General features: G+C 38.0%; 3 protein-coding genes across 3 annotated transcripts in view; all 3 read left to right on the forward strand.

The window, feature by feature from the left end:
• Window positions 1-1,922: 1,922 nt before the first annotated feature.
• lap3 (leucine aminopeptidase 3) lies at window positions 1,923-10,322 on the forward strand. The gene is made up of 13 exons (XM_030141364.1): window positions 1,923-2,120; window positions 3,843-3,958; window positions 4,383-4,437; window positions 4,511-4,616; window positions 4,702-4,861; window positions 4,950-5,114; window positions 7,246-7,404; window positions 7,502-7,626; window positions 8,546-8,634; window positions 8,955-9,057; window positions 9,421-9,500; window positions 9,595-9,707; window positions 9,826-10,322. The coding sequence occupies exons 1-13, from the start codon at window positions 2,022-2,024 to the stop codon at window positions 10,010-10,012; spliced, it is 1,557 nt and encodes a 518-aa protein (XP_029997224.1). The 5' UTR covers window positions 1,923-2,021; the 3' UTR covers window positions 10,013-10,322.
• Window positions 10,323-10,530: 208 nt separating this feature from the next.
• Window positions 10,531-14,068, forward strand: med28 (mediator complex subunit 28). The gene is made up of 4 exons (XM_030141375.1): window positions 10,531-10,715; window positions 12,358-12,424; window positions 13,074-13,186; window positions 13,466-14,068. Exons 1-4 carry the CDS (start codon window positions 10,551-10,553, stop codon window positions 13,667-13,669), a joined length of 549 nt encoding a protein of 182 aa, XP_029997235.1. The 5' UTR covers window positions 10,531-10,550; the 3' UTR covers window positions 13,670-14,068.
• Window positions 14,069-22,132: 8,064 nt separating this feature from the next.
• The window catches only part of klhl2 (kelch-like family member 2), a 37,282-nt gene continuing 35,239 nt past the window's right edge, over window positions 22,133-24,175 (forward strand). The window contains exon 1 of the mRNA XM_030141350.1: window positions 22,133-22,647. Coding sequence (XP_029997210.1) covers window positions 22,580-22,647 — 68 coding nt within the window. The 5' untranslated portion in view covers window positions 22,133-22,579. The remainder of the gene's footprint in view (window positions 22,648-24,175) is intronic.

Below are 24,175 nucleotides of genomic sequence, written 5' to 3' on the forward strand. Positions count from 1 at the left end.
CTCGATTCCTCTCTTCTGCAACAGATGCAATAGTGTGCAGAATTGCTTCTCTTAGCTTTGAAACAATTGATTGGCTATTAACACACCACAAACTCCATGTAAACTTTGTATAATCACACAGGCATGGGAACATTTTTCATATTGTTCTTTTAAATGTAAGATTATTTTTCCTTTTTAAGTGTGTGGAGACATGACTGTGACAAACAGATCTCTGATTCTGACCTAAAACCATGAAGCAGAGATCACATTATAACATATTATAGAGACAATGGTATAATCAAGTTCTTCCTGTTATTTGTCTCTAAAATGATGCCAAGCAGACATGGAGTCCACCACTGGAGGAGGACAGTTTTTAATATGCAGTGCCCCTCATCCTGATACAAAGGGAACATGGCTGGATCAGATGGATTACGTGCTTGTCGCTCCTCATTGAGCTCTGCCAACGTGACGTCAAAAGTCGATGCTCACCTGGAGTCATTCACACGGACATCCAATGGCTTTCTTTCAGTCTTTGTATTTGATGATAAATGATATGTTTCTGCTCCAGAGAATCCTTTTTTGATTGATCAACCTCTAGGCTTTGTGATTGAAAACAATGACAACAGTCCTGCCACCCAAACCCTCTGGGCATCTTGTGCTAGGTATAAACTCTGTCTATAGCTTCAGATGATGTTATTGATGTAAATATAAGAATATTTTTCATTATATGTATGAAATATTGTCAATAATGTTACCATCATGGTTTAGAATGCTCATCAAGTCCCTTTTTTGTAGGATTTGAAGTCAGTCTTTTGTGGAAACATTCTTTCATCGCCTGTAGGGTTTAGCTCCATTTTATTAAATGTCATTTCTAGAAAGTCATCAAATATTATGCAACCAGTGCATAAAGTGTTTCTCACCATTAAATCCTATTTATGTTCAGTTAGTCATGCTTCATATTTATTTGACTGCATGTCTTCAGGAGGATAAATGGGAAATCTCTGGGAAATTTACATTTACTGTATATATAAGACAACAATTAAACATTACTCAAAGCATTTGTTTTTTCATTTCTGTGTCTTGTCAGACACTTTTAATGCCTCCTGTGGCTTTTTTTTTTTTTCATTCCAATAAATACTATTATGTAGACTACAGTTTTACTGAAGTTAACCCTTTGATGCATGAATTATGAGAACCTTAATCAAAATTTTTTCTTGAGTGTTTTTATTCCTCTTTAGGCATGAAAAAAAAACAATGTGATTGAAAATTTTCTTCTGAAAAATAAATTTAAAAAATAAATAAAAAAAAAAATAATTAAAAAAAAAAAAAGAAAAAAAATATACACATAAAAAAAAAAATAATGAAAAAAAAATCTTATGAACCTATTTTTCGTGAAGTTGCAAAAATGTCCACTCAGCTGGACACCACACGTTTAATTTTTGACGCACAGAAACATGTATTTACAGATAAATTGTGAGAAAACTATGGGGAAGGCTTGTGATTCTGGGGGTTTATGGTCAGTAGAGATCTACATAATGTTACCGATTCATGTCAGAAAAGATTTGTAGTGTCTTAAAACTTTAATAAAGATATGTGTAAAAAAAAAAAAAAAAATCCATGAATATACAGGAGAACAGCTGTAGAATAGCTGTCCACTGTAGTCACCAGTGTGCATGAAAGGGTTAAACAGACAAGTAGTTTGACAAACTGAGAGGTAATAAGTAGTTGTGACGTTAAAAGTTTGTACAAATAAAGTTTTATTATGATTTATGATATTTATATTATTATTTGTTATATATAATAATCATAAGTGTGTTTGTGGCACAGTCTCAGTCCTGGTCAGATGTTTTTTTTTTTATGCCTTGAACCACTTTCAGCCGCTAGGAGGCGACATGACTCTGTTTTTGTCTGTTGTTGGTGACGTATTAAGAAGGCGACAGCGACAGGGCGGTGGGTGTAGGTCGACAAGGCTCCCTTTTGCACATGTGTGTCCTTTAGATATCTGTGTTAATCTTTTATTCTCTTGTATATTTGTAGAAGAGATGACAATGTTTCTTTTGAGGAGAGTTTTGCCTTTAGCGACGCGACAAACCTGCTGCAGGTCGTTTTCTGTGTCACAGAGTCAACGGAGCGACAGAAAAGTGAGTAACTTCTTTCACAAGAGCTGAGTGACATTTACGTAAAAATGATAGCGGCAGATTTTCCATTTTTCCACCGTTGAATCATTTTAACACGTGTTAAACCTTAAAGGTAAAGCCACACTCCTGTGTAAAACCCATTTTCAAATTAGTATTACCTTTATTTTGCTTGTGTAGGAGCTATTTGTCTGTTTAGTTTTTTGTTCAAAGTTAATTTACCTTTTTTGTTTACTAATTTAGTATTTTTTGCTAATTGTTTATTTTTGTTTACTTTTTGTTTGTTTAACCCTTTCATGCATGAATTATGAAAACTTTAACCGAGATGTTTTTCCTGAGTGTTTTCAGTCCTCTTTAGGCATGAAAAAACAATGCGATTGAAAATTCTCTTATGAATCTATTTTTAATGGAGTTGCAAAAATGTCCACTCAGATGGACACCATGCGTTTAATTTTTGAAGCCAAGAAACATGTATTCGCTGATATACTGTGTGACAACTATGAAATAAAAACATTTCTAATGCTGCTAATCTGATGTTTTCTCACATTTTAACATACTCTAATACTTATCATTCCTCACTTCATGGAGATAATACGTAAAAAAAAAAAAAAAAAAAAAAAAAAAAAAAATCTGTTTAAACCTGTTAATGACAGTCTAATAACAATAACAAGCAATTGATTTACACTCAAAATATGTTAGTGCAGATCAGGTTTATCAAGAACAGCAAAGTTGCAATAATGGTATGAATTGCAATGGGATGATGCATGAGGGTCTACTGTGTCAGCTGATATGGAACTAAAACAACAAAACCCTTGAATATACAAGAGAACAGCTGTAGAATATCTGTCCACTGTAGTGACCACTATGCATGAAAGGGTTAATATTTAGAATATATATTTTTTGATTTTCATGGTTATTGCTGTCATTCTTTAGTATTTAGCACCTTTTGTTTTGTGTTTTTCTTATTGGTTTAGACCATGGGCACCTGGGTATAAATAGAGAGCACCAAGTTAGACCAGCATGCACCTGGGTGGGCCTATGGTTTTTTACCAGACAATCAGACAAACAGATAACCAGATAGCCAGTCATTCACAGACAGACAGACAGACAGGATCAGCAGGAGAAACAGCACAAAAGGCCTTAGTTGTTTGCCTGCAAAATCCTAAAAATAAACTACTTGAAATACATGTATGGTATGGACATTGTATTTTTGACTGTGTAAACCACAAACCCATGGTGCATCTAGTGGTTGTTTGAGTTATGTTAAAGTCTTAAGTTCAGTCACCTTTAAGTTGGTTTAATTTTGATGACAAATAGCCGCTACAACTTGTAATGTATTTATTATTATCGATGTAAAGGCAAAAAGGGAGAATTAACTTTCATATCAAGTCCAGATTCATACTTAACCATTCAAACCTGGACTAGATTATCATGGAAAGGTTAAATATTACCTAAAATATGTTTATTTTTTTCTTCTTATTTTTTTTTTTAACATTTACATCACATCAAACAAGATCCAGAGCAAAAAAAAAAATCTATACTTACACGACTCAAACCTAGACTAAGCCAAGGTTTTTATAAGAACGCATCCACATCTTGGATTGTATCTCATAGTTTTAAATCAGTTTAGCACCATGCGTGTGTATGTGTTAATATTTGTCCAGGTGAGCAGCGGTTTGTGGGTGTTTTTCTGATGCATCTTCTCTTGTTTTAATTTACCTTCTGCAGGGTTTGGTGTTGGGAGTCTTTGAGAATGAAGGAGAGCAGGGCAGTGTTCATCTGACAGAAGCAGCAGCGGGGTTTGACAAAGCTTTGTCTGGGAAACTCTCTGAGCTGCTGAAAATGTGAGTCTTCTGTGATTTTTGAGATGAAGGCCTTAACATGACCTATAATGTCCTAATATTGGTTTTAAAAGTTAATTTAATTTGCTACTTACTTGAAGCGTGTTGAAAATGATGAATCTGAAGCACCTGCTGCGTATTACACATAAAAAAAACTTGGTGAATAAAGGCGTAATAGTGTCTTGTGAAGTCAGAAAAACATTACGCCAGTCCGAAAGTCACCAGCAAACAACTTCCCACCCCTATTGTTTTTCTGTATTCCCATCAAGAGGGCGCTTCACCAAGTCACAGCTCTAGGGAACAGGATGCGAAGTAGTTCTTACTCTGCAATCATAAATATCAAACCTGGCATACCGCTCCAAACAGTGGATATCAGATAGTCTGTGTGTTATTTGTGTTTACTGTCCAATTTTTGTACTTTTCCCAGATCTGGACCTGCTCTCAAGAAAGGCAAAAGCAGAATATTTTATGGAATCCATGAGGTAAAAAGGTGTAAGAGGATATTTAAAACTTCAGCCAAACTGTCAGATTAATGCTCCCCTGTGTCTTCTGCAGGACTTCCCTTGTGTAGCTGTAGTTGGGCTGGGGAAGAATAATGCAGCTGTGTGTGGGGCAGAGAACTGGGACTCCAGCAAGGAAAACATCAGACAGGCTGTATCAGGTTAGACACAGAACTCCTGCCTGTCGTCACTGCAGACTTTATCAATGATTTGCTGATAGCTGATTATGTTTTGGTGTGTGTCCAGTTGGCTGCCGGTTACTGCAGGACCTGGAGGTGAACCACGTGGAGGTGGATGGCTGCGGTGATGCCCAGTCAGCTGCAGAAGGAGCAGTTCTGGGTTTGTTTGAATATGACCAACTTAAATCCAAGAAGAAGACAAAAGTGACCACACAGCTTCATGGAAGGTAGATAGCCTAAAAGTGAGTCCTTGGTAAATACAGATGTGTGTGGCTGTATACTATTATATGTGTGTGTGTGTGTTATTATCCTTAGTGCTGACTCAGCTGGGTGGGAGAAAGGTGTCCTGTATGCTGAAGGCCAGAACCTGGCACGGCTGCTCATGGAAGCTCCAGCCAATCACATCACTCCTACAGCCTTTGCCAGCATTATTGAGGAGAAAGTAGCACGTCATGCTGAACACGTCACAATTCATAAGAGGTTTGTTTAACACTGACTACATTTACAAAGAAAGCTCCACACAATTCTAATTCTCACAGAGACAACATAAACCTTTTTCTTACATTGGTGATTCATGCCAGTTCACCTAGGATTCATGGAGCGTATTCACAAATATTTAGGGAATCCTTTCAAGGTGTTTTTAGACCAGTCAGCTCAGTGCCGGAGTTGGTTCTCGCACCAGTTACACTGGGAACCGAAGTGCTTGCCCGTTGACATTCATACCATTATGTGAGCCCATGACGTGTCTTCGACAGAGGGTGTTGCTTCACCACCAAAAAAAAGGGAGATGTCATATTGCTAATGTTTTGTCCCTCAACACTAAACATAGGCGGAGTAGGACTGATGTATGATGGGATAGGTTGTAGCAGAAAAACTGCATGTGAATGTATGAGCAGCAATAAAGATGACACAGAACTCTCAAAAGATGGTTTTTATTTAATGCCACACAGAACATTACAACTCGGTTTCTCAGCCATTTTCCACACTCACATTTTCTTGGTTCGCTTAATTTTTCACGTTGTGACCCGGATCGACCTGGTGACGTCTACTCATGTTATCATTGTTCCCTTAGAAAAAACAAGTTTTACTAGGTGCCCGTTGAGAAATAAATTTTTGGTTCCCAAACACTCTGATTTTTGGTGTAACACGTTGGCCGGATCAAAATTAGGTGTGGGAACTGGAACCGGCACCGGCACAGTTCTGTCGGCCTGAAAACAGCTTCAGAGAGCTACTAACTTAGCCTGAAGACTTCTAACAAGGAATCATAACAAGGAGTTTAGAGAAATTCTCAGAGTTACACCGAGAAACAAGAGTAAAAAAAAACTTTAATCTCTGTGAGGAGGTGATGTTGATCCTCTTATTAGATATTATACAGTCTTTTAAAAGGTGTGACTGGATCAATTGTAAGTGGAAAAAACAGAAAGAATGGACAACTTAACATTCCTGTTGTATACATTTGAAGTCATATTTTAAATTAATTTTCAGTCCAACTTTATCCAGAGGCAATTTGTTTTGTGACCTTGGAACAGTCTATGGGAATAAAAAAATTAGCTTCTTGCAGGAATGGGAAATATATAGGATTAACCTAGTTAATCAATTTTGCTATCTGAAAATTATTTCAAATGCTTAAATTGCAACATTTTGATAATTCCTCTGGAGATAGTTTCTGCTCAACAAATATTCACAATGATACCTGTTGGTTTCTTGTAATATAACCACAAAGGTAGGTAACCAGAAAAGAGTCAATTAAAATCCTAAATTCTCCATAACGTTGGGAAAAATATATATACATTTATTTTTTTGCCATTTATAGTGGCCCACTCTAACTGAGAGGACCCAGACTAATTCTCATTTGTGGTAACTATGCCAGACTAACCTTTAAGGAAGATGATCCCAGAACTCTAACCGGTTCAGGGGGTTTCTTGAAAACTTGTAAAATCCTACAGATTTATTCAGTGTTTTTGAAGAATGGATCTCTGAGCTAAATTTCATTGTGTGTATTTATATTTGTATATTTGTTTCAAACAATGGGGTTGACTTTTTAACTGAACATCTCAGAAAAATTAAGATATTATGCAACATGTATTCATGTAAATCAAGTAAGTTGTCTTTAATGATTCTGTGCAGTTTTAACACGGTTCTAACAGATAATAGAAGTTCTTTGGTCCTATATCACAAAACTGCAGCTACAGACATTACTTAATAGCTTTGGAGCTGAAAAAAGGTGATTGCACTGTATGTTCAGGAAATTAATAGTTCTCTTTATTAATTTGATTTCAGTAACAACTACTTTGAATGAACAAATGGTCCTGAAGATTTCTTGCTTGTGCAGTTCAGGTCTCAATTCAGTCCACAACTTGTCAATGCATATGATAACTGAATAATTTAACAGATGTTTTCACATTAATTTTTTCTGTAAAATTCCTGATATGAACTGGTATTCCCAGGTGAGCTGGTATGGAATGACCCAGTGTCTAGCTTTCAAAAATGCAACTGCATCACATGGAGCTTTTCTAATCAGGTTTTCATCTTAATAAAGGGTCTTGAAGATGCCATGCACAGTGTTTTTGATTTGAGGATAGATGTGAGTATATTGCTTTGGTATTTGCAGGTCCCAGGATTGGATACAGAACCAGGAGATGGGAGCGTTCCTCAGTGTGTCCAAAGGTTCAGAGGAGCCTCCTGTGTTCCTGGAGCTCCATTACAACGGCTCACCTGACCCAACAAGGGCTCCACTTGTCTTAGTTGGCAAGGGCATCACCTTTGACAGGTAAATCACCATGAATAAAATGCTATAGATCCTGGTTAGTAATTGATCAGGCTCTCATCTGTTACCTCTCCTGTCTTCTCTGTGTGTTTGGTGATAGTGGTGGTATTTCTCTGAAGCCATCACTTTCGATGGATGCAATGAGAGCAGACATGGGAGGAGCAGCCACTGTGTGTGCATCTGTCGTCACAGCAGCTGCTCTTAAACTACCTGTCAACATTATTGGTGAGCTTCTTGATAGGTTGCACTTTTTGATGCCTCTGTCAGATCTTAATTTTCACATAACATATGAGTGAGTGAATGAGTACGGAGACCTTTTAACTTAATGAATGAAGAGATTGAGCAGGACTTTAAAAAGTATACTTCTCAATTTGACCTTTAAGCCTCAGAATATCTTAAAATAATTAGGAATATGAAGTTAGTGTTAGATGTTAGATTGATCTGTCACACTTGTAAATGAATTTTGGAGGAATCGGCATTGATCACACTTTAAAACAAAACAAAACCAGCATTTGCACTAATGCAAATCATGAAGCCTAGTTAGTCAGAGCACAGCCAATGTGTTGTGGGGTGTATGGACAAGTATGGTATCTCCTCTTCTCAAAAAATCTCTTTCTATAAGGAATAAGATAAAATTATTTCAGTAACATTTATTTCATTTTACAGGAGTAAGTGGTAGTTCATTGAGGAGCACTTGTTAACACTAGTTGAAGGGTGTGGAAAACCTATAAATTTTTAGCCTGCTGTAACATGTAAGTACTTTTTTTAAATCTGGAACTTTAGAAGTAAAGATATTAGCTTTGCATGGTAAATCAGAGAGGGCCACTGTGAAAGTAAATGGCAAATAACTGCCAACGGTCATTAAATTAATTGACTTTCTAAGTAATTCTGGAATTCCAAATTTTTTCTTCATATCCTTTGTACTTGTTGGCAAATACAAATGTGAAATAGGTCTTAAATTTCATTCAAAATGACTTTAAAAAGGTATAAAAAGAAGTAATAAATTCAAGCTGTTGAAACCCTATGAATGCAAGGTGCCTATAAAACAGATCCCTCAACCTTTGTTCTTTTAATGTTTTACAGGATTGAGGTTAAATCCTAGTGGATCTCATCTGTCTCTTTCCATTCTTTAAAATTCAATCAGGTCTGGCTCCGCTTTGTGAGAACATGCCCAGTGGAAAAGCCACTAAACCTGGAGACGTGGTCAAGGCCAAGAATGGAAAAACGATCCAGGTGAGAGGAGCTACAAGGAAATGCACTGGTACTGTCTGGGTTAAAGTGTTCTCCATAAGTTTGTGGAAAAATGAGGCGAACAGGCTGAGGTTTTCTTGTAAGAAATGTTTTTAGTAAAAAAAAAAAAAATTGCCTTACTTTGGACCATTACTATTACAATGCCTGTGTGTAAAAATGTCCACTGGTGACCAACTCCTTGGCTCAGGTGCTCCACTTAAGCTATATTGGTTGGGAACACCGTGTTAGATTATGTGTTTGATAATATGCATAATTTTACATGTCTTCAAAAGAAAAGATATTCCTGTTGTCTCTGCATACAGGTTGACAATACAGATGCAGAAGGCAGACTCATCCTGGCTGATGCACTGTGTTATGGACACACCTTCAACCCCAGAGCTATTGTCAATGTTGCTACACTTACAGGTGGGATTAACAAAAGAATTAATTTCCAAAGTAAAGTTGATGACAAAAACCACTGTTTTATAAATGCATACCATTTATATATTGTTATTATGTGTCGTTACTTTTTATGTTTATATTTGTGTGTTCGGTTTCATCTCCAATAACTCAGATGAAATGATGCTCAAAAAAAGTGGACAACATGACATGCTCAGGCTACAACATCCATGTCCACATGTTCCTTCATTCCAAATTGTAACATAATTGCAAACATTAAATATTGTTAAACCTAAGTGTAAAATCTTGTGTCAGAGATAATTGCTGAAGCTTTTATCAACAGTAAAAATGACAAAAACATTAAAATAAGGCTTCTTTCTTCTCCCCAAGGTGCCATGGATGTAGCTCTGGGTTCAGCAGCAGCTGGAGTGTTTACAAACTCTGACTGGCTCTGGGAGCAGCTGCACAAGGTACTGTGTGTTAAACACACACACACACACACACAATCAGATGTCAGACATGTCAGAGCTCCTGCGTTGACCAGTCATGTGTATATGTCTACAGGCTAGTGTTGTGACAGGTGACAGAGTGTGGCGAATGCCTCTGTTCCAGCACTACACCAGACAGGTGACTGACAGCCAGCTGGCTGACCTCAACAACATTGGGAAGTACAGCCGGTGTGTATCTCCTGGACTCAGTGACTGTCCACTACAGGCACCACACATGTAGTATAGAGTCATTAGTAGCTACTCATGGCTTTATTTGTCTCATATGCCTCATGGTCTTTTTTTCTAGTTCTGGTGGTGCATGTACAGCAGCTGCTTTCCTGAGAGAGTTTGTCACGGCTCCTCACTGGGCACATCTGGATATTGCTGGGGTGATGAGCAACAAAGATGAAGTTCCTTATCTCAGAAAAGGCATGTCTGGACGACCAACACGTACACTAGTAGAGTTTGCTACTGGTGTGGTCCATAATGACTGAAGGCTGGACACAGAATCAGATTGTATGAAATACTGTTTGAACACAAAGACAAAGAACAGTACTGAACTCACAAATGATCATCAGTAATTCAAGGTCACATTTTTCAAAATCAATCTGTTGAAGATAAAGTTAAAAAAAAAAAAAAAAAAAGCTGTAGTAAGAAAACTTATGAACAGTTTTTCCAAGCTGTAACATTGTTTCTCATATTGTTCCAGATTGTCTTGTAATTATTACAAAACCAGCCCTGCAGCATGGTTAGTGTAGTTTACAATATTTATATATTCTATCATGAATAAAATCTCAGTCTTTATTTGTGTTTCTTCTCTTCCTGTGGTTGGCGTATACACACTTCCCAAAACTGAACTATGAAAAGCGACCTAAGATAATAGACGGTACATAAAGAGATTTATAAAGACACATAAGTATATTTGTACATACAGTCTGTTAGTTATCTTCTACAGACTGAGAGACCCCGAGGAAAGGACTGACGAAGTAAGACACATATGCGCATGCGCGGTACAGCTAGAACAACATTCAGATGAAGATGGCGTCTTCCATGGGTGGAATGTTTCCCGGCCAGCAGCCCCCTGCTCAGCATCCCGTCGGGGGTCCCGGTGGACCGGGCCAGCCCGGCTTCCCGAGTACCGCAAACAGAGGACAGGGAAACAACACCCTGGTGGATGAACTGGAGGCTTCCTTCGAGGTATGAGTATTATTATACAGCTGGTGTCAGCTTCATGATGCTAGCTGTTGTTAGCTAACTTTGGCTTAACTCGGTTTAATATACTTGGGTCTAATGTGACTGTTGTTAAATTACAGCGGCTTTTAGAGACCAAACACTTCAGCTACCTTTTAAAATAATTATTTCATTGAGAAAATAATACTCTCAGTATTCTGGTGGCGCAGAGGTAGTTTGAATTAAAGCAGTAGTGCTAAGTAGCTAACAGATCATTAGCATCACAAAGCTTGGTAACATAATATAACCCGTAACCTGACTGTAGTCCTATTTATGTCCGTAGACAACGGTATAATATCACAACACACAGTCTCTGTATTAAATAAACTAGCTATCAGACTGACTGCAATGAGAAATATAAGATTAGAAAATCCACACAGCATGAATTTTTAGATGTTCCAATTCAAAACCTTTCATGTTTACAACTTTTATGATTAAGATAAGAAGTTTGTTTCTCTGCTAATGCTTCCAGATTTCATAGACAAATGTTTGCCTCCAACCTTTAGGCAGAAAATAATCCAATCCGCATGAACACCGCTTTCCAGAAATTCTTGTGCGTGCACATTAGGAGTAAACATTCAGACAATAGACCTTTTATTAGAGCAGACAGTTTGTTTGAAATATACTGGTTCAGTCCTTGACAGCGTGACAGCTATTTGCCTTTCACAATAAGTCCATTATTGTTCGTATTAGACCTGATCTTTTCACACTGACAAGTCTAAATGTCAAAACGATCATTTTACAGTCGAGTAAGTGAAGATGACTGCTAGCAGGTTACTCCATGGAATAAAAATAGATCAACAGGTTACTTTTTGATGAGTCATTTTTACTACAAAATGTAAGGGTGCCAAGATTTTATGGGTGTCTTTTTCCTTAGAATGATAGCTAAATGCATAACCGTACTGTTATTTTTGCTTTATAAGTCAAGTTATAATCATAATAAACATAGTAGCCTATAAATAAGCACACATGTAAACAGTTCAGACTTTTAAATATGTAACAAATAACTTTACAATTGTATTTTAAGGAAGTACACCTGACATTTTTGCTAGATGTTAAGGATAAGAACATACTGGGTCTTTGTTAGAAACACAGGCTTTAAGGGTAGCCTCTTTTTGTTTGTAAGAAAGCACCCAAGGCACTGTCAGGGGTTTTCCAGGTTCTGAATTAGGCAGAGGTGGTATGATCATGATCGTGTGTACTGGATATTTTAAGAAATAACTGAATGGTTTAAAAGACAAGGATATTTACAATAAAAATTGTATGGTAATTGGCTTAACTGTTAATTAATCAAATAGGCACTTCAAAGCATAGGTATGAACAACAGCAGGGAACATGACAAAGGTACTGAGATCACATATTTACAGATTATCTTATCTCCCACAGTGTACAAAGAAAGCACGGGGTGGGGGGGTGGGGGGGTGGAATGAAGTAAACCACTGCATACAGAACCTTCTTTCTACACTAGAAAATTAATATTTCATTTTAGAAAATAGTGTTTTCCTCCTTGTAATGTGCTATACAAGGAAACCGTCGCACCTTAATATCAAATATGGCACATTTATGCATCTAATGGTAAAAACTCACTTCTGTTGCTTTCCTTCTCCAGGCCTGTTTTGCATCCCTGGTAAGCCAAGACTATGTTAATGGGACTGACCAAGAGGAGATTAGAACAGGTAGGTACAGACTCATAATGACATTCTGTATCATGGATAATATTAAATTTGAGGATTTTTTTTTTTTTTTTTTGCTTGCTTTTTGCTGCCCCAGTGTGTACCTCTTAGCATTTATATATTACAGTATGTGTCTAGCACATGTTTACATTACAGAGCTAAGCAGAGTTTGCGTCTTGGATGCAAGGTCTTTGAGGGTCATTGGCATTGCTTTTAGAAAAGTCTTTTAAATGACTTTCTGGGTCTGGCATAACCAACAGTAGTAGTTTGAGATAAACAAAGATGCAACTGTTAATCCACATGTCCACCATTATCTAATATAAGACTATTATATCCTGTGTATATCAGTGTTCTTATTTAATATATCAGCCGGTATATTGGTTATCAGCCAATATATTTATATCAGATATGAGCTTTTTTTTATCCCCCAGTATCAGTATCGGCATCGGCCCCAAAAATCCCATATCGTTCAGGCTCTACTGGAAAGGTGTCTGTTGTGTTTTTTAGTAGTTGTGAAAAGTACCCTGGGAACATTATAGATCCATAATGTTGAACCCATTGACCTCGATCATGTTAGTTTTTCTTTCATTGAAATGAGTATATCAGTGTGTGTCAGTGTACATGAGTGTATCATGTTTTTTTTTGATTGCAGGTGTGGACCAGTGTATACAAAAGTTCCTGGATGTGGCTCGTCAAACGGAGTGCTTCTTCTTGCAGAAACGGCTTCAGTTATCTGTGCAAAAACCAGAACAGGTGGTGAAAGAGGTAAAACAGCTTTATAGTATATTTATGTAAACACCATCCATAGTTAAAATCTGCTACTAATAACAGTAAAAGCATAAATAATGCAGGGTGTAGTTGACCATGTTTTTACCTTTCCTTTAAACCCCTTAATCACTTCATAGGTTTATGTTTAAGAACCCTAAATCCCTGGATGAGTTAATTGGCAATGCCTTATATAAGTGACAAAGCGCTCACATATTATTAGTTTGTCTCCATTTGTTTATGTACCCTCTCCCTTCCCTCATTTATTTTTCACTTCAGGATGTGTCAGAATTACGCAATGAGCTCCAGAGGAAAGAGATGCTAGTTCAGAAGCACTTGTCCAAACTGCACCACTGGCAACAAGTGCTCGAGGACGTGAGTGTTCAGCACCGTAAACCCTCAGACCTCCCTCCTCCTGGGCCCCTGACTTTCCTGGAGCAGGCCTCAGCCAGTTTGCCTCCTGCCCCTTTAAAACCAAACTAACACGAAAAGTCCAAGAAAAGCCCCAATAGCAGCCCTAAAAAGGATGTTATGTCACTACTATGATGAGTGCAAACTGTCAACAGTCTGTGGGAGTGATGAAAGAAGAGGTTTGTAGTCTGGTAATGTAATAATCTAAACTGTGCGATGGCTCCTCTGTTATGAATCTCCTGACACTGAAACAGAGTCATTGAAGTAAAGACCTAAACATTAAAGTTCTCACACCCTGTACAGTGAGTGACCACTGCCAACATATGAGAAAACACAAGTGCAACTGGCTATAAAACTGAGGGGACACTGCTTTATTTAAATGTTTTCAGTATTTGATTGTGTAAATATTTCCTTTTTTTTTATTTTTATTTTTTTTACTGTATTTCTAAAATAAAACTGTTAATCTTTTCAGTCTTTGTTCTACTGTATGACTTCTTAATACAGTGACTTAGTTTTGATTTCACGGATGTTCCAGTTGTTAAATGAAATTACACTTTGGAGGGAGCTGTTGGGATGGTGTCACATGATATTTGCAGAAACATAAGAAATATATTTTCAATTATACACACAGTATACAGAAAGTTTTGTGTTTAACTGCTGTTGCAGGTTAGTAAATATATATATATATATATATATAGATATAGATATAGATATATATTTCTCAGTCTCTTAAGATAAAACAAGAAAATGCAAAGATGTGCACACCTTTAAAAACACAGGACACCTAATTTGCTTCTACAAACAAAAGACATTATTTAGTGTAGCCTCCATCTCATGAAATACACAAACTTATTTTTGTTTTAAATTATTATGAATATACGTCTTAATATTAATTCGTAAGATAAATCACCTTAATACTAGAGCTGGCAATAATGGTAGTGGTAATTTGTAGATGTTATGCAATTTAGTTAACTAATATTTATTTCAGACAGTAGATCATGGTTGTCTGTTGTGGCATACCTTATTAGAACAGTAATTCTAATAACAATAGCATGCAATGCAAGCCCATGGTTCTATTGTTCATCATATCCTCCTGAGACCCAGAAAAGGGAAAATTTAAGCTTTTTTACATTAAACAATTGTCTTGATTGGAAACTGTATAATGCAACAGTTTTTTCAGACACATTTTTAAAATTATATTTATTTTTTAATGGTATGTCCTTTGCAGCGGACAGCATTTTTTTAAGAAAAACTGTCAAACTTTTGTGCCCTACAGATGACAAAAATGCATTCACAGGAGGATACTTATTATGACAGATTTAATATTATCATTAGCACAAAATAGATTTAAAAAACTGTGGCCCACAGGTTTGAAAATGGACCCAAACTTATTATTGCAAAAATGTACAGCCTGGTCTCCAAAGATGTGCTATGACTTCTGCTGACAGTTCAATGCATGGATTTCATTAAAATTATGAAAAAAAAAACAGCCAAATTTGTCCATCTGAAATGAATAGGGCCATTTTCAAATTGCTACCATTCCCACACAACTGAAACTACAATCACACTGCCAATATGAAAATTTTGCAGCCCAGCACAAAGAATATGTGTGTGATGTCTGGTACCGATATCATGTTCTGTTTTTACACACACTGTGAATGACCAAACCACATACACACTCATGGGGAGCAGAATGCTGACAGCTGATTGGCTGAAACCCTCTCCACAGCTAGACTGTGGAGGCTGATTTGCATTTTTTGGAAACTCTACAAACAACTCTTAATATTTCTCACATTTATACATGATATTGTTGGGAAAAACGTTTCTTTCTAAGACTAATTCACGTTGAAACATTTCCTTTCTTATCTACAGTGCCTAAATGCACAAGTGCTGATTCACCTCCATGTGAATTTCAAGCACTTTTTCTTTTTCCTGTTGTGCTGTTGCACAGTTATTGCAAAGTTTTTTGTAATTATTTGTACTTACAAATGCAATGTGGAACAACATAACTTTTGTTAAAATATGTCCAGTAGGCACGCACATGGGACTACACTTCCTTAAGGAAATGTGCACATGTCTAGTTTATATTTTATTAGTGGTATATTATTATGTAAACTTTGAACCTGAGTACTGGTACAATGTGTTCCTCCTAATATATGTCATAACTATAAATGTGGAGAAAAATGATGATAATTAAACACTACTGTGTTGGTTTTATCTTGGTCTCAGACATGCACCTAATACTCAGGGGTTTACTTCAAGACCACAGCCAAGGGGATATTATAGAATTTCTTGTGGATTTTCTAATCTATTTCTTTATTTCATTTCAAGCATTTCTTCTGAACGTTACATTTTTGCTCTCTCCACAGACTGCTTTACTTTGCTACCTTGTTATCTTACCCTGAATGACACAGCAATTACAGAGGCATGACTAGAATGTTGTGTGGGTGGGCGTTTTGTTTGTTTGGGGGTGCAGAAAAATAATGTCAGATCAAGGGAGTGGGGGGTGTGTGTGTCCGTGATTTTTTTCAGACCTGGGGGGGCATCCATGATTGACAGGACATTTCACAGGGGGCAGAGCTTGTCCCTGGGGGTGGACAGTTTTTGTCCCTGAGGGGGCCTCCCCTCCCCCCCGGCAATGCCCCTGAGCAACTACATTGGTAATGTTTAAAAAAATGTCACTCATAATGCCCTTTTGTGTAATTAGTCTGGTCTGGGTTGTGACATGGTCTCACTCTGCACTGATCTTTGTCTTGACCAGGGGTGTCCAATCCTGGTCCCAGAGAGCCACTATCCTGCATGTTTTAGTTGTGTCCTTCTCCCAACACACCTGACGCTCATTATCAGGCTTCTGCAGAGCTTGATGGTAGGCTTATCATTTGAATCAGGTGTGTTGCAAGAGGGATACATCTAAAACATGCAGGATAGTAGATCTCAAGGACCAGGATTGGACATGCCTGGTCTTGACTATTACACTATAAAAAACATTATTCAGGACACAAGAGCTTGTGGCTCATAAAACCATTATAGTCACGAACTAAACCAGACCACCCTGTATTACATCTTACAGACAATTAAAAACATGCATTGACTGACTTCAGAGGCTGAGCTGCCTGACATTCTGTCGTCTCTAATGCATTCAGTGTGTTCACACCATAACAGACTTGTTCTCCCCAGATTCACAGCTCTTTACTGTCCACTGACAGAACAGACAAAAACCTTCACAGATGGGCCTCTGGAACTAAGCTTCTTGCAAACCGGGGTCTGTGGTCTTGACTTACACAACCTGATGAGTGTAGATTTACAGTATTTTATCATGAGCCAACCCCTTAATTTCTTACATTTTCTCCCAGTTCTGTTCCTCATAGAAGTCAATACACATCCTAAATATGGTGTGAATCAATAGTCTGGGTTATAAAGCCAAAAGTCAGAGGTAGTCATTTTGATTTTACTGTAATTTCCGTGGTAGATATTGTGACTGTCTTTGAGCTTTATTTTGTTTAATTTTTTTTTAATCTACTCCATCTTTGAGGCAAATACTGTACTTTTTATTCCAATACATTTGTCTTTTAGCTTTAGTCACTTTTTTGTTGGAAACTTGAGACAATGGAGAATAAAATACAATACTAACAACCAACTGAAATACAAAATAATGTGTTCCATCTTAAGTTGTTAGTAAGTTAGTAAATGTATTGAAGACTGCAGAGCACATATTGTTTGTAAATGGTATTTGACTTTTTTGTTGTTTATATCTATAGATTTTTTTATGTATACTTTTATACTGTTGTTATTTCTATACACATATTTTTTATATATCCTTTTACTTTTACATTTGTTGTGGTTTTAGCTGGTTGTGGAATAAAGTAGGGCTGGGCATTATGATCTAAATATCAATAGTATCAATACCAAGGTAAGTATCGGTATCAGACTGATACTAGCTTGATGGGACTGATACTTCTGTTGCAGTTGCTCTTCTATACATCCAGCAAATTACTCTAATTTCCTCACAGAGTTCATGCGAGTGCAGCTTCTGTCCAAGTCTGCCTATCTGTTTTGCACCTCTGTCTCTCTCTCTGCTGCTCTCTCAGGCACACTTTGCCCCCCCTCCCCTCCCCGAAGAGCAGAGAGTCAGAGCACTGACTGAGAGCAGCCAGTGATGGCGGAGAGAAAGAGAAGTGCTGTGTGGAGTTTATTCACTGCAGCTGACAGGGAAACTGCCACATGTGATGTGTGCAATAAAGTCTTTTGTCACTGTAGTAACACCACAAATTTAAAAGGGTAATTATTTTCATATTGTTAAATTTTTTTATATTGTAGTGAGTTAAAGGTGGGCTCTGAGATCTTGGAAAAACAGTTCGAGCAAGCTACATTTTGAAAATACTCAGTTCAAAAGTCCAAACCCCTTTCTTCAGACATCGCTCTGAAGCCACACCTCCAGAGTGGTGGCACACGCAATGCTTGTTCCCGAGGGTTCATGAGCGCTGCACAGCAACAATTTGCCGGCTCTGCTGTGCTCCGTACCCAGGTTGGGCTCTGACACCGTCTATGGTCCGGTCCGGTCCGGTCCGGTCCGGCCGAACCGTCTCTGACACCGGCTGAGGCTCCGTTCCCTTCTACGGTCCCGTACACCTTGGGCTCCTACCCCGACTACATCCCCGGCTGAACCTCCAGCTCGCGTATCCATGCATAGCTCATTCAGTTTCCTCTAACACCCCCACTCTTCCAGAACAGCCCCAGTTCAGACCTACACTATATTGCCAAAAGTATTCACTCACCTGCCTTGACTTGCAACAGGAAGGGGCCATCCCCAAACTGTTCCTGCAAAGTTGGGAGCATGGAATTGTCCAAAATCTTTTGGTATGCTGAAGCAAGAGATTTTGGACAATTCCATGCTCCCAACTTTGTGGGAACAGTTTGGGGATGGCCCCTTCCTGTTCCAACATGACTGTGTGTCAGTGCACAAAGCAAGGTCCATAAAGACATGGATGACAGAGTCTGGTGTGGATGAACTGGACTGGCCTGCACAGAGTCCTGACCTCAACCCCATAGAACACCTTTGGGATGAATTAGAGCAGAGACTGAGAACCAGGCCTTCTGTCCAACATCAGTGTGTGATCTCACAAATGCGCTTCTGGAGGAATGGTCAAAAATTCCCATGAACACACTCCTAAACCTTGTGAAAAGCCTTCCCAGAAGAGTTGAACCTGTTATAGCTGCAAAGGGTGGACCCACGTCATATTGAACCCTATTGATTAAGAATGGGATGTCACTTCAATTCATATGCGAGTCAAGGCAGGTGAGCAAATACTTTTGGCAATATAGTGTATGTGACTAATGTTACATTTCCTAGTGGTTTATGTTGGTGACAAAACAGTTTGCAGATGAACTTTCCATCCTAATAGAACTAATATAGCCAAGCTCTGGCCACGCCTCCTGTACAAGCGCTCCAGCCTCTGGGAACGCGCAGAGGGAGGAAGGGGGGAGGGGTGAATGGCAGCTGAGTTTGACAGACATATCACCGTTCAATCATTTCGAGTGGGCGCTCAAAATGATTGGATGGTGTTTTTTCAGTCCTGCCCGTTCCACAGGTGACTGTTTTTTTTAATTTTTGTGTTAGAGCATTTAATTAATTAGTTGTAATCAGGGTGTGAAGGGGATTTTAAGGAATATAATAAAAAATGCTCCAGAAAAACATGTCAGACCCCACCTTTAATTAAAAAAACATGTTTATTTGCTTAAAATCTTTGTCCTGTGTTTTATCATAATCATAATCAACTAACTAAAAGCAAAATCACACAATTATTCAATGATCATGACATTTCAAGTAAAAAGTATCGGTACTGGTGATACTAGTACTGTATTTACTTAAAATTCCCACACTGTAAGCCCGGAATTTGTATTTACTAAAATGGTTTAATTACAATGCACTTAAATGATTTAAGTTTTATGATGTTACTATAAAATGTTAAGTATATTCTACTAATTTGTAGACATAGCTGAAAGTCCGAAAAAGTTTAAGTTGAATGGAATTAAATCACTAAATTTTAGTCATGACCACACCTTTTTATCTTCGCATTGCATTGTGGGTATTGGGCATGTTGTTGAAAATGTGTTATTTTTATGTGCAGGGGTTCAGTGGGGTTGTGGTGTTAGTGTTAATTTGGATTTAATGTGTGTATGGCAGTGTTTATTGGCCTTTTTGTGTTTGTTTTTGTATTTTTGTACAGCTGCACCATGAGTCAGAGCCAGAGGAAGAACAATGGCTTTACTGTTCATCTGAGACTGTCAGTTTTGATGAAAATGTTAATGTCTTGGTATATCAAATGCATGTCTTGTCCTCGTACAGTGGTTCTTAACCTGGGTTCGATCGAACCCTAGGGGTTCGGTGAGTCAGTCTCAGGGGTTCGGTGGAGGTCAAGACACACACTCGACTCATTAGTCGGGTGTGTGTGTCGGGCTCGGTCCGTGTATGTAAACAAACGGCTTCGGAGATTCTTTCTCTGATTGACATCCAATATACGCGGTGTATTGTTGTTGCTTATAGCACTACAACACATCCGGAAGTGTTTATAATCTCTTCCACTCGTCTGACGATGAATTATTTGAGTATTTTCCACATCGTTGTTATGACTTTTGCTACTTCCTGTTAACCACAGAGGCAGCCATGTGTAGCGTTTGTTTACATTTTTCGGTCACTGCACCATTCAGTTACAATCATGTGACAACCGATGCACCGTCGCGGATGGAAAAATCGTATTACGCTAAAGCCGAGCTAGTGCCGTAATAAAACAACGATCACAAAAATACTGAAGGAGTATAATGAGAACTTTTTTTTAATACACTACATGCAATTATCTTTTTTTATGTCAAAATTGCGTGGTTCAGAAAGTTCGGAGCGAGATGAAACGAAACCCGGGTTTACCTGACGGCCTACACATACTTATACACAACAGCAGAAGGCCCACTGATTTGCAGTAAATATTCATTATTATTGTAGCCTGATGGAAATTAGGTGACGGGTGTGTGTTAAAATGTTAAAAATGATAAATAGGATAAATACAATAAGTTCATTATTGGAATACATAAGGTTAAAAATTAAAACCATTTCAGTGTGGTTGTATTAAAAAAGGTCATGTCTTTGTGAAAAGATATGTAATTTGTTGTAAGTTCATGCACTGCATTGGTTTTGTTCTTTGAGCACAGTGATGTTAATGCACGGTTCATTTTGTGCACTAGTAAAACATATGCCTGTGTCTTGAATTTGAAAAAAATCATATTGTATTTTTTAATAAAGAAGGGTTCGGTGAATGCGCATATGAAACTGGTGGGGTTCAGTACCTCCAACAAGGTTAAGAACCACTGTCCTAGTATATACTATTAAGCTAACTTCTGTTCATACTACAATATGTTGAGTAGAATAATATTATAACTATTATGGACAGGAATAGGATTTTGAGTTTGATTAACTTAAAAAAAAAATTGTTTGCTTGATGATAAATTAATCTGGCTGCAATTGAGGAAATTAGTCAGTGTAACCTAAAATGCTGAGTTGAATGGTTGGGTAGTGGGGTTGATTTTACAACAGATTTAACCCTTTCATGCACGAATTATGAGAACCTTAATTTTTTTTTTTTTTTTTTTTCCTGAGTGTTTTTATTCCTCTTTAGGCATGAAAAAAACAATGCAATTGAAAATTTTCTTCTGAAAAATAAATTTAAAAAATAAAATGAATAAAATAAAAATCATTTTAAAAAAAAACATACAAAAAATGATAATGAAAACAAATTCTTATGAGCGTATTTTTCATGAAGTTGCAAAAATGTCCACTCAGCTGGACACCACACGTTAAATTTTTGATGCACAGAAACATGTATTTACTGATAAACTGTGTGAAAACTATGGGGAGGGCTTGTGATTCTGGGGGTTTATGCTCAGGAGAGATCTACATAATGTTACCAATTCATGTCAGAAAAGATATGTAGTGTCTTAAAACTTTAATAAAGATATGTGTAAAAAAGAAAAAAGAAAAAAAAAAAAAGAACAACAAAATCCATGAATATACAAGAGAACAGCTGTAGAATAGCTGTCCACTGGAGTGACCACTGTGCATGAAGGGTTAAAGTACAAATAACTTGTCTTTTAGTGTTTTCTACTTAATAGTTTAAGCTCAATACTTTTAGCATTAAAGTTGAACCTACTTAAACCAATTGATTAGTCGATCATTACTCAAATCATTTAAGTGCAATCACTTGCCTCAAATTTTTGGAGCAAACTCTACTTATCCGGGCTTACAGAGCAGTATCGCCCACCATTAGAATAAAGGATAATGTCATTTTCAGACATGTTTGTTTCCCATGTTTTTTTGTTTTTTGTTTACCCCTCCCCTAATTAATCGTTTTAATCGAATCGGAGAAAATAATCGATACAAAACGAATGCATATCTGCAGCTCCATAGTCCAGGTGTGTGTTGTATCCGGTGTGTGCGTGTTTTGCTGCGGTCAGTCTTCCACAGATAGAGGGAGACAGTGCATTCTTCAGGGACGCCTTGGCTGCTCACAGGACCGTCTTTGCCGTCATGTCCTTGTTTGTGCGTTTTAATCAGCGATTGGAAAATAACAGGTAGCCTTGTCTGTCTGTCTGTCCGTCCGCCTGCCTCTCTCACCCGTATACACCCAGGAGGGCAGACAGGGGCAAGAAAAGCCCCAGAAAAGCCCGTGTGACGCGGAGGGTTGGCTGCGGTTCTGCGCGCGGTTCTCGGGCCGGGGGAGAAGAGGCGGTCGGCGGGGTTCGACAGCCGGGATCGTTCGCAACGTGTTTGTGCTGAGTGTCACCGCAGTCCGACTGTGTCTGGAGGAGACCCAGGCTGCTGCTGCTGCTGCTTTAATGGGGCTGCCGTCAGCGCGTCTCACCGCCCCTGGACAGATGATCAGCGGGATTCACGCCTGAATTTAGACGCGCTATAGACGGCGGTGTGGATATGGAATGGTGCATGCCGCTGGGCCAAGTTTTCATCCTCTGAAAAACACCAGAATCATGGACAGTCATCCGCTGTAAGTGCAAATGAAAAAAAAAGAAAAAAGAAAACATACCCTGTCTGTCTGTGCGTGTGTCTGTGTGTGTTTGACTGATGGTGCCGCATTGACAGAGACAGCGGCCAGCCGGTGTGGCCCCTCACTGACCGGGGGGGGACCGAGGACCCACACCCGGGGATCGACGGTCAGACCGAGCCCGTCCGCCGAGCCCGTCCGCCGCACCGCAATGCCTCCTCCCGTACGACATGATCCCAATGTTTGTGGAGACGATGTTGGGGTTTTGTTTATGGCTGAAGGCTTGTGTTAAGCATACAGCCATGTGTGTGTGTGTGTGTGGGTGTGTGGGTGACAGAAAACAAGCGCCACGTGATTGTTCATGAGCTGCATAATAAGTGTTTTTCAGAGCTCGTCTATGAAACAGGGGTACATGTTGCAGATGGGGTTTATTATTTACGAGCCGTCTGCGGATTTCGTCTCTCAGGCTGTTTGTTACTCTGAGAAATAGCAAAAATGTGGAAAAGTGTGGGGAATTTCACCCTAATACCCCAAAAGTGAGGTCTTATGTCTCACTTTGATCAATCCTCTATCTACCACAGGCGGGGTCCAACTCATTTTAGTCCAGGAACCACAAACAGACTAGTTTGATATGAACCCATGAAGAGTTTCTAAATTAATTTTTCTATTTCACTTTTCTGAATTTATTTTTCACCATTTATTATAATCTTATCCTCTGTATTTTGCACATGTCAGTCTAAATCATGTATTTTCCTCTATATTTCATTTATCGATCATGTAGATGTTCAGAGAAAACTCAAAGGTTATTATATCAAAACAGAGACAAATTTGGAAAAAAGTGACTATTTCAACAAAATCTATCTACAGTAGGTCTACTGTCTCACTTTGATCAATCCTCTGTCTACCACAGGGGGTCAAACTCATTTGAGTCCAGGAGTCACAAACAGACCATTTTGAAAATAACCCATGAAGACCCAGAACTACTTTTGTGGCAGTTTCTAATTGAATTTTTCTCTCTATTTAACCTTCCTTGAGTGATTTATCACCATTTTCTATAATCTTATCCTCTGTATTTCGCATTTGTCAGTCTAAATCATGTGTTTTTCTCTGTATTTCATTTATTGATTATGTAAATGTTTAAAGAAAATTTAAAGGTTATTATTTCAAAACAGACCAATGTGGAAAAAAAGTGACTATTTCAACAAAATCTATCTAGGTCTTATGTCTCACTTTGATCAATCCTCTATCTACCACAGGGGGTCAAACTCATTTTAGTCCAGGAGTCACAAACAGACCAGTTTGATCTGAACCCATAAAGACCCAGAGCTACTTCTGTGGCAGTTTCTAAATGAATTTTTCTCTCTAATTTACTTTTCTGAATTTATTTTTCACCATTTATTATAATATTATCCTCTGTATTTTGCATTTGTCAGTCCAAATCATGTATTTTTCTCTATATTTAATTTATTGATCATGTAAATGTTTAAAGAAAATTTAAAGGTTATTATTTCAAAACAGACAAATTTAGGAA

Source organism: Sphaeramia orbicularis, chromosome 1 (genome assembly GCF_902148855.1).
Source record: "Sphaeramia orbicularis chromosome 1, fSphaOr1.1, whole genome shotgun sequence".
Taxonomy (NCBI): Eukaryota; Metazoa; Chordata; class Actinopteri; order Kurtiformes; family Apogonidae; genus Sphaeramia; species Sphaeramia orbicularis.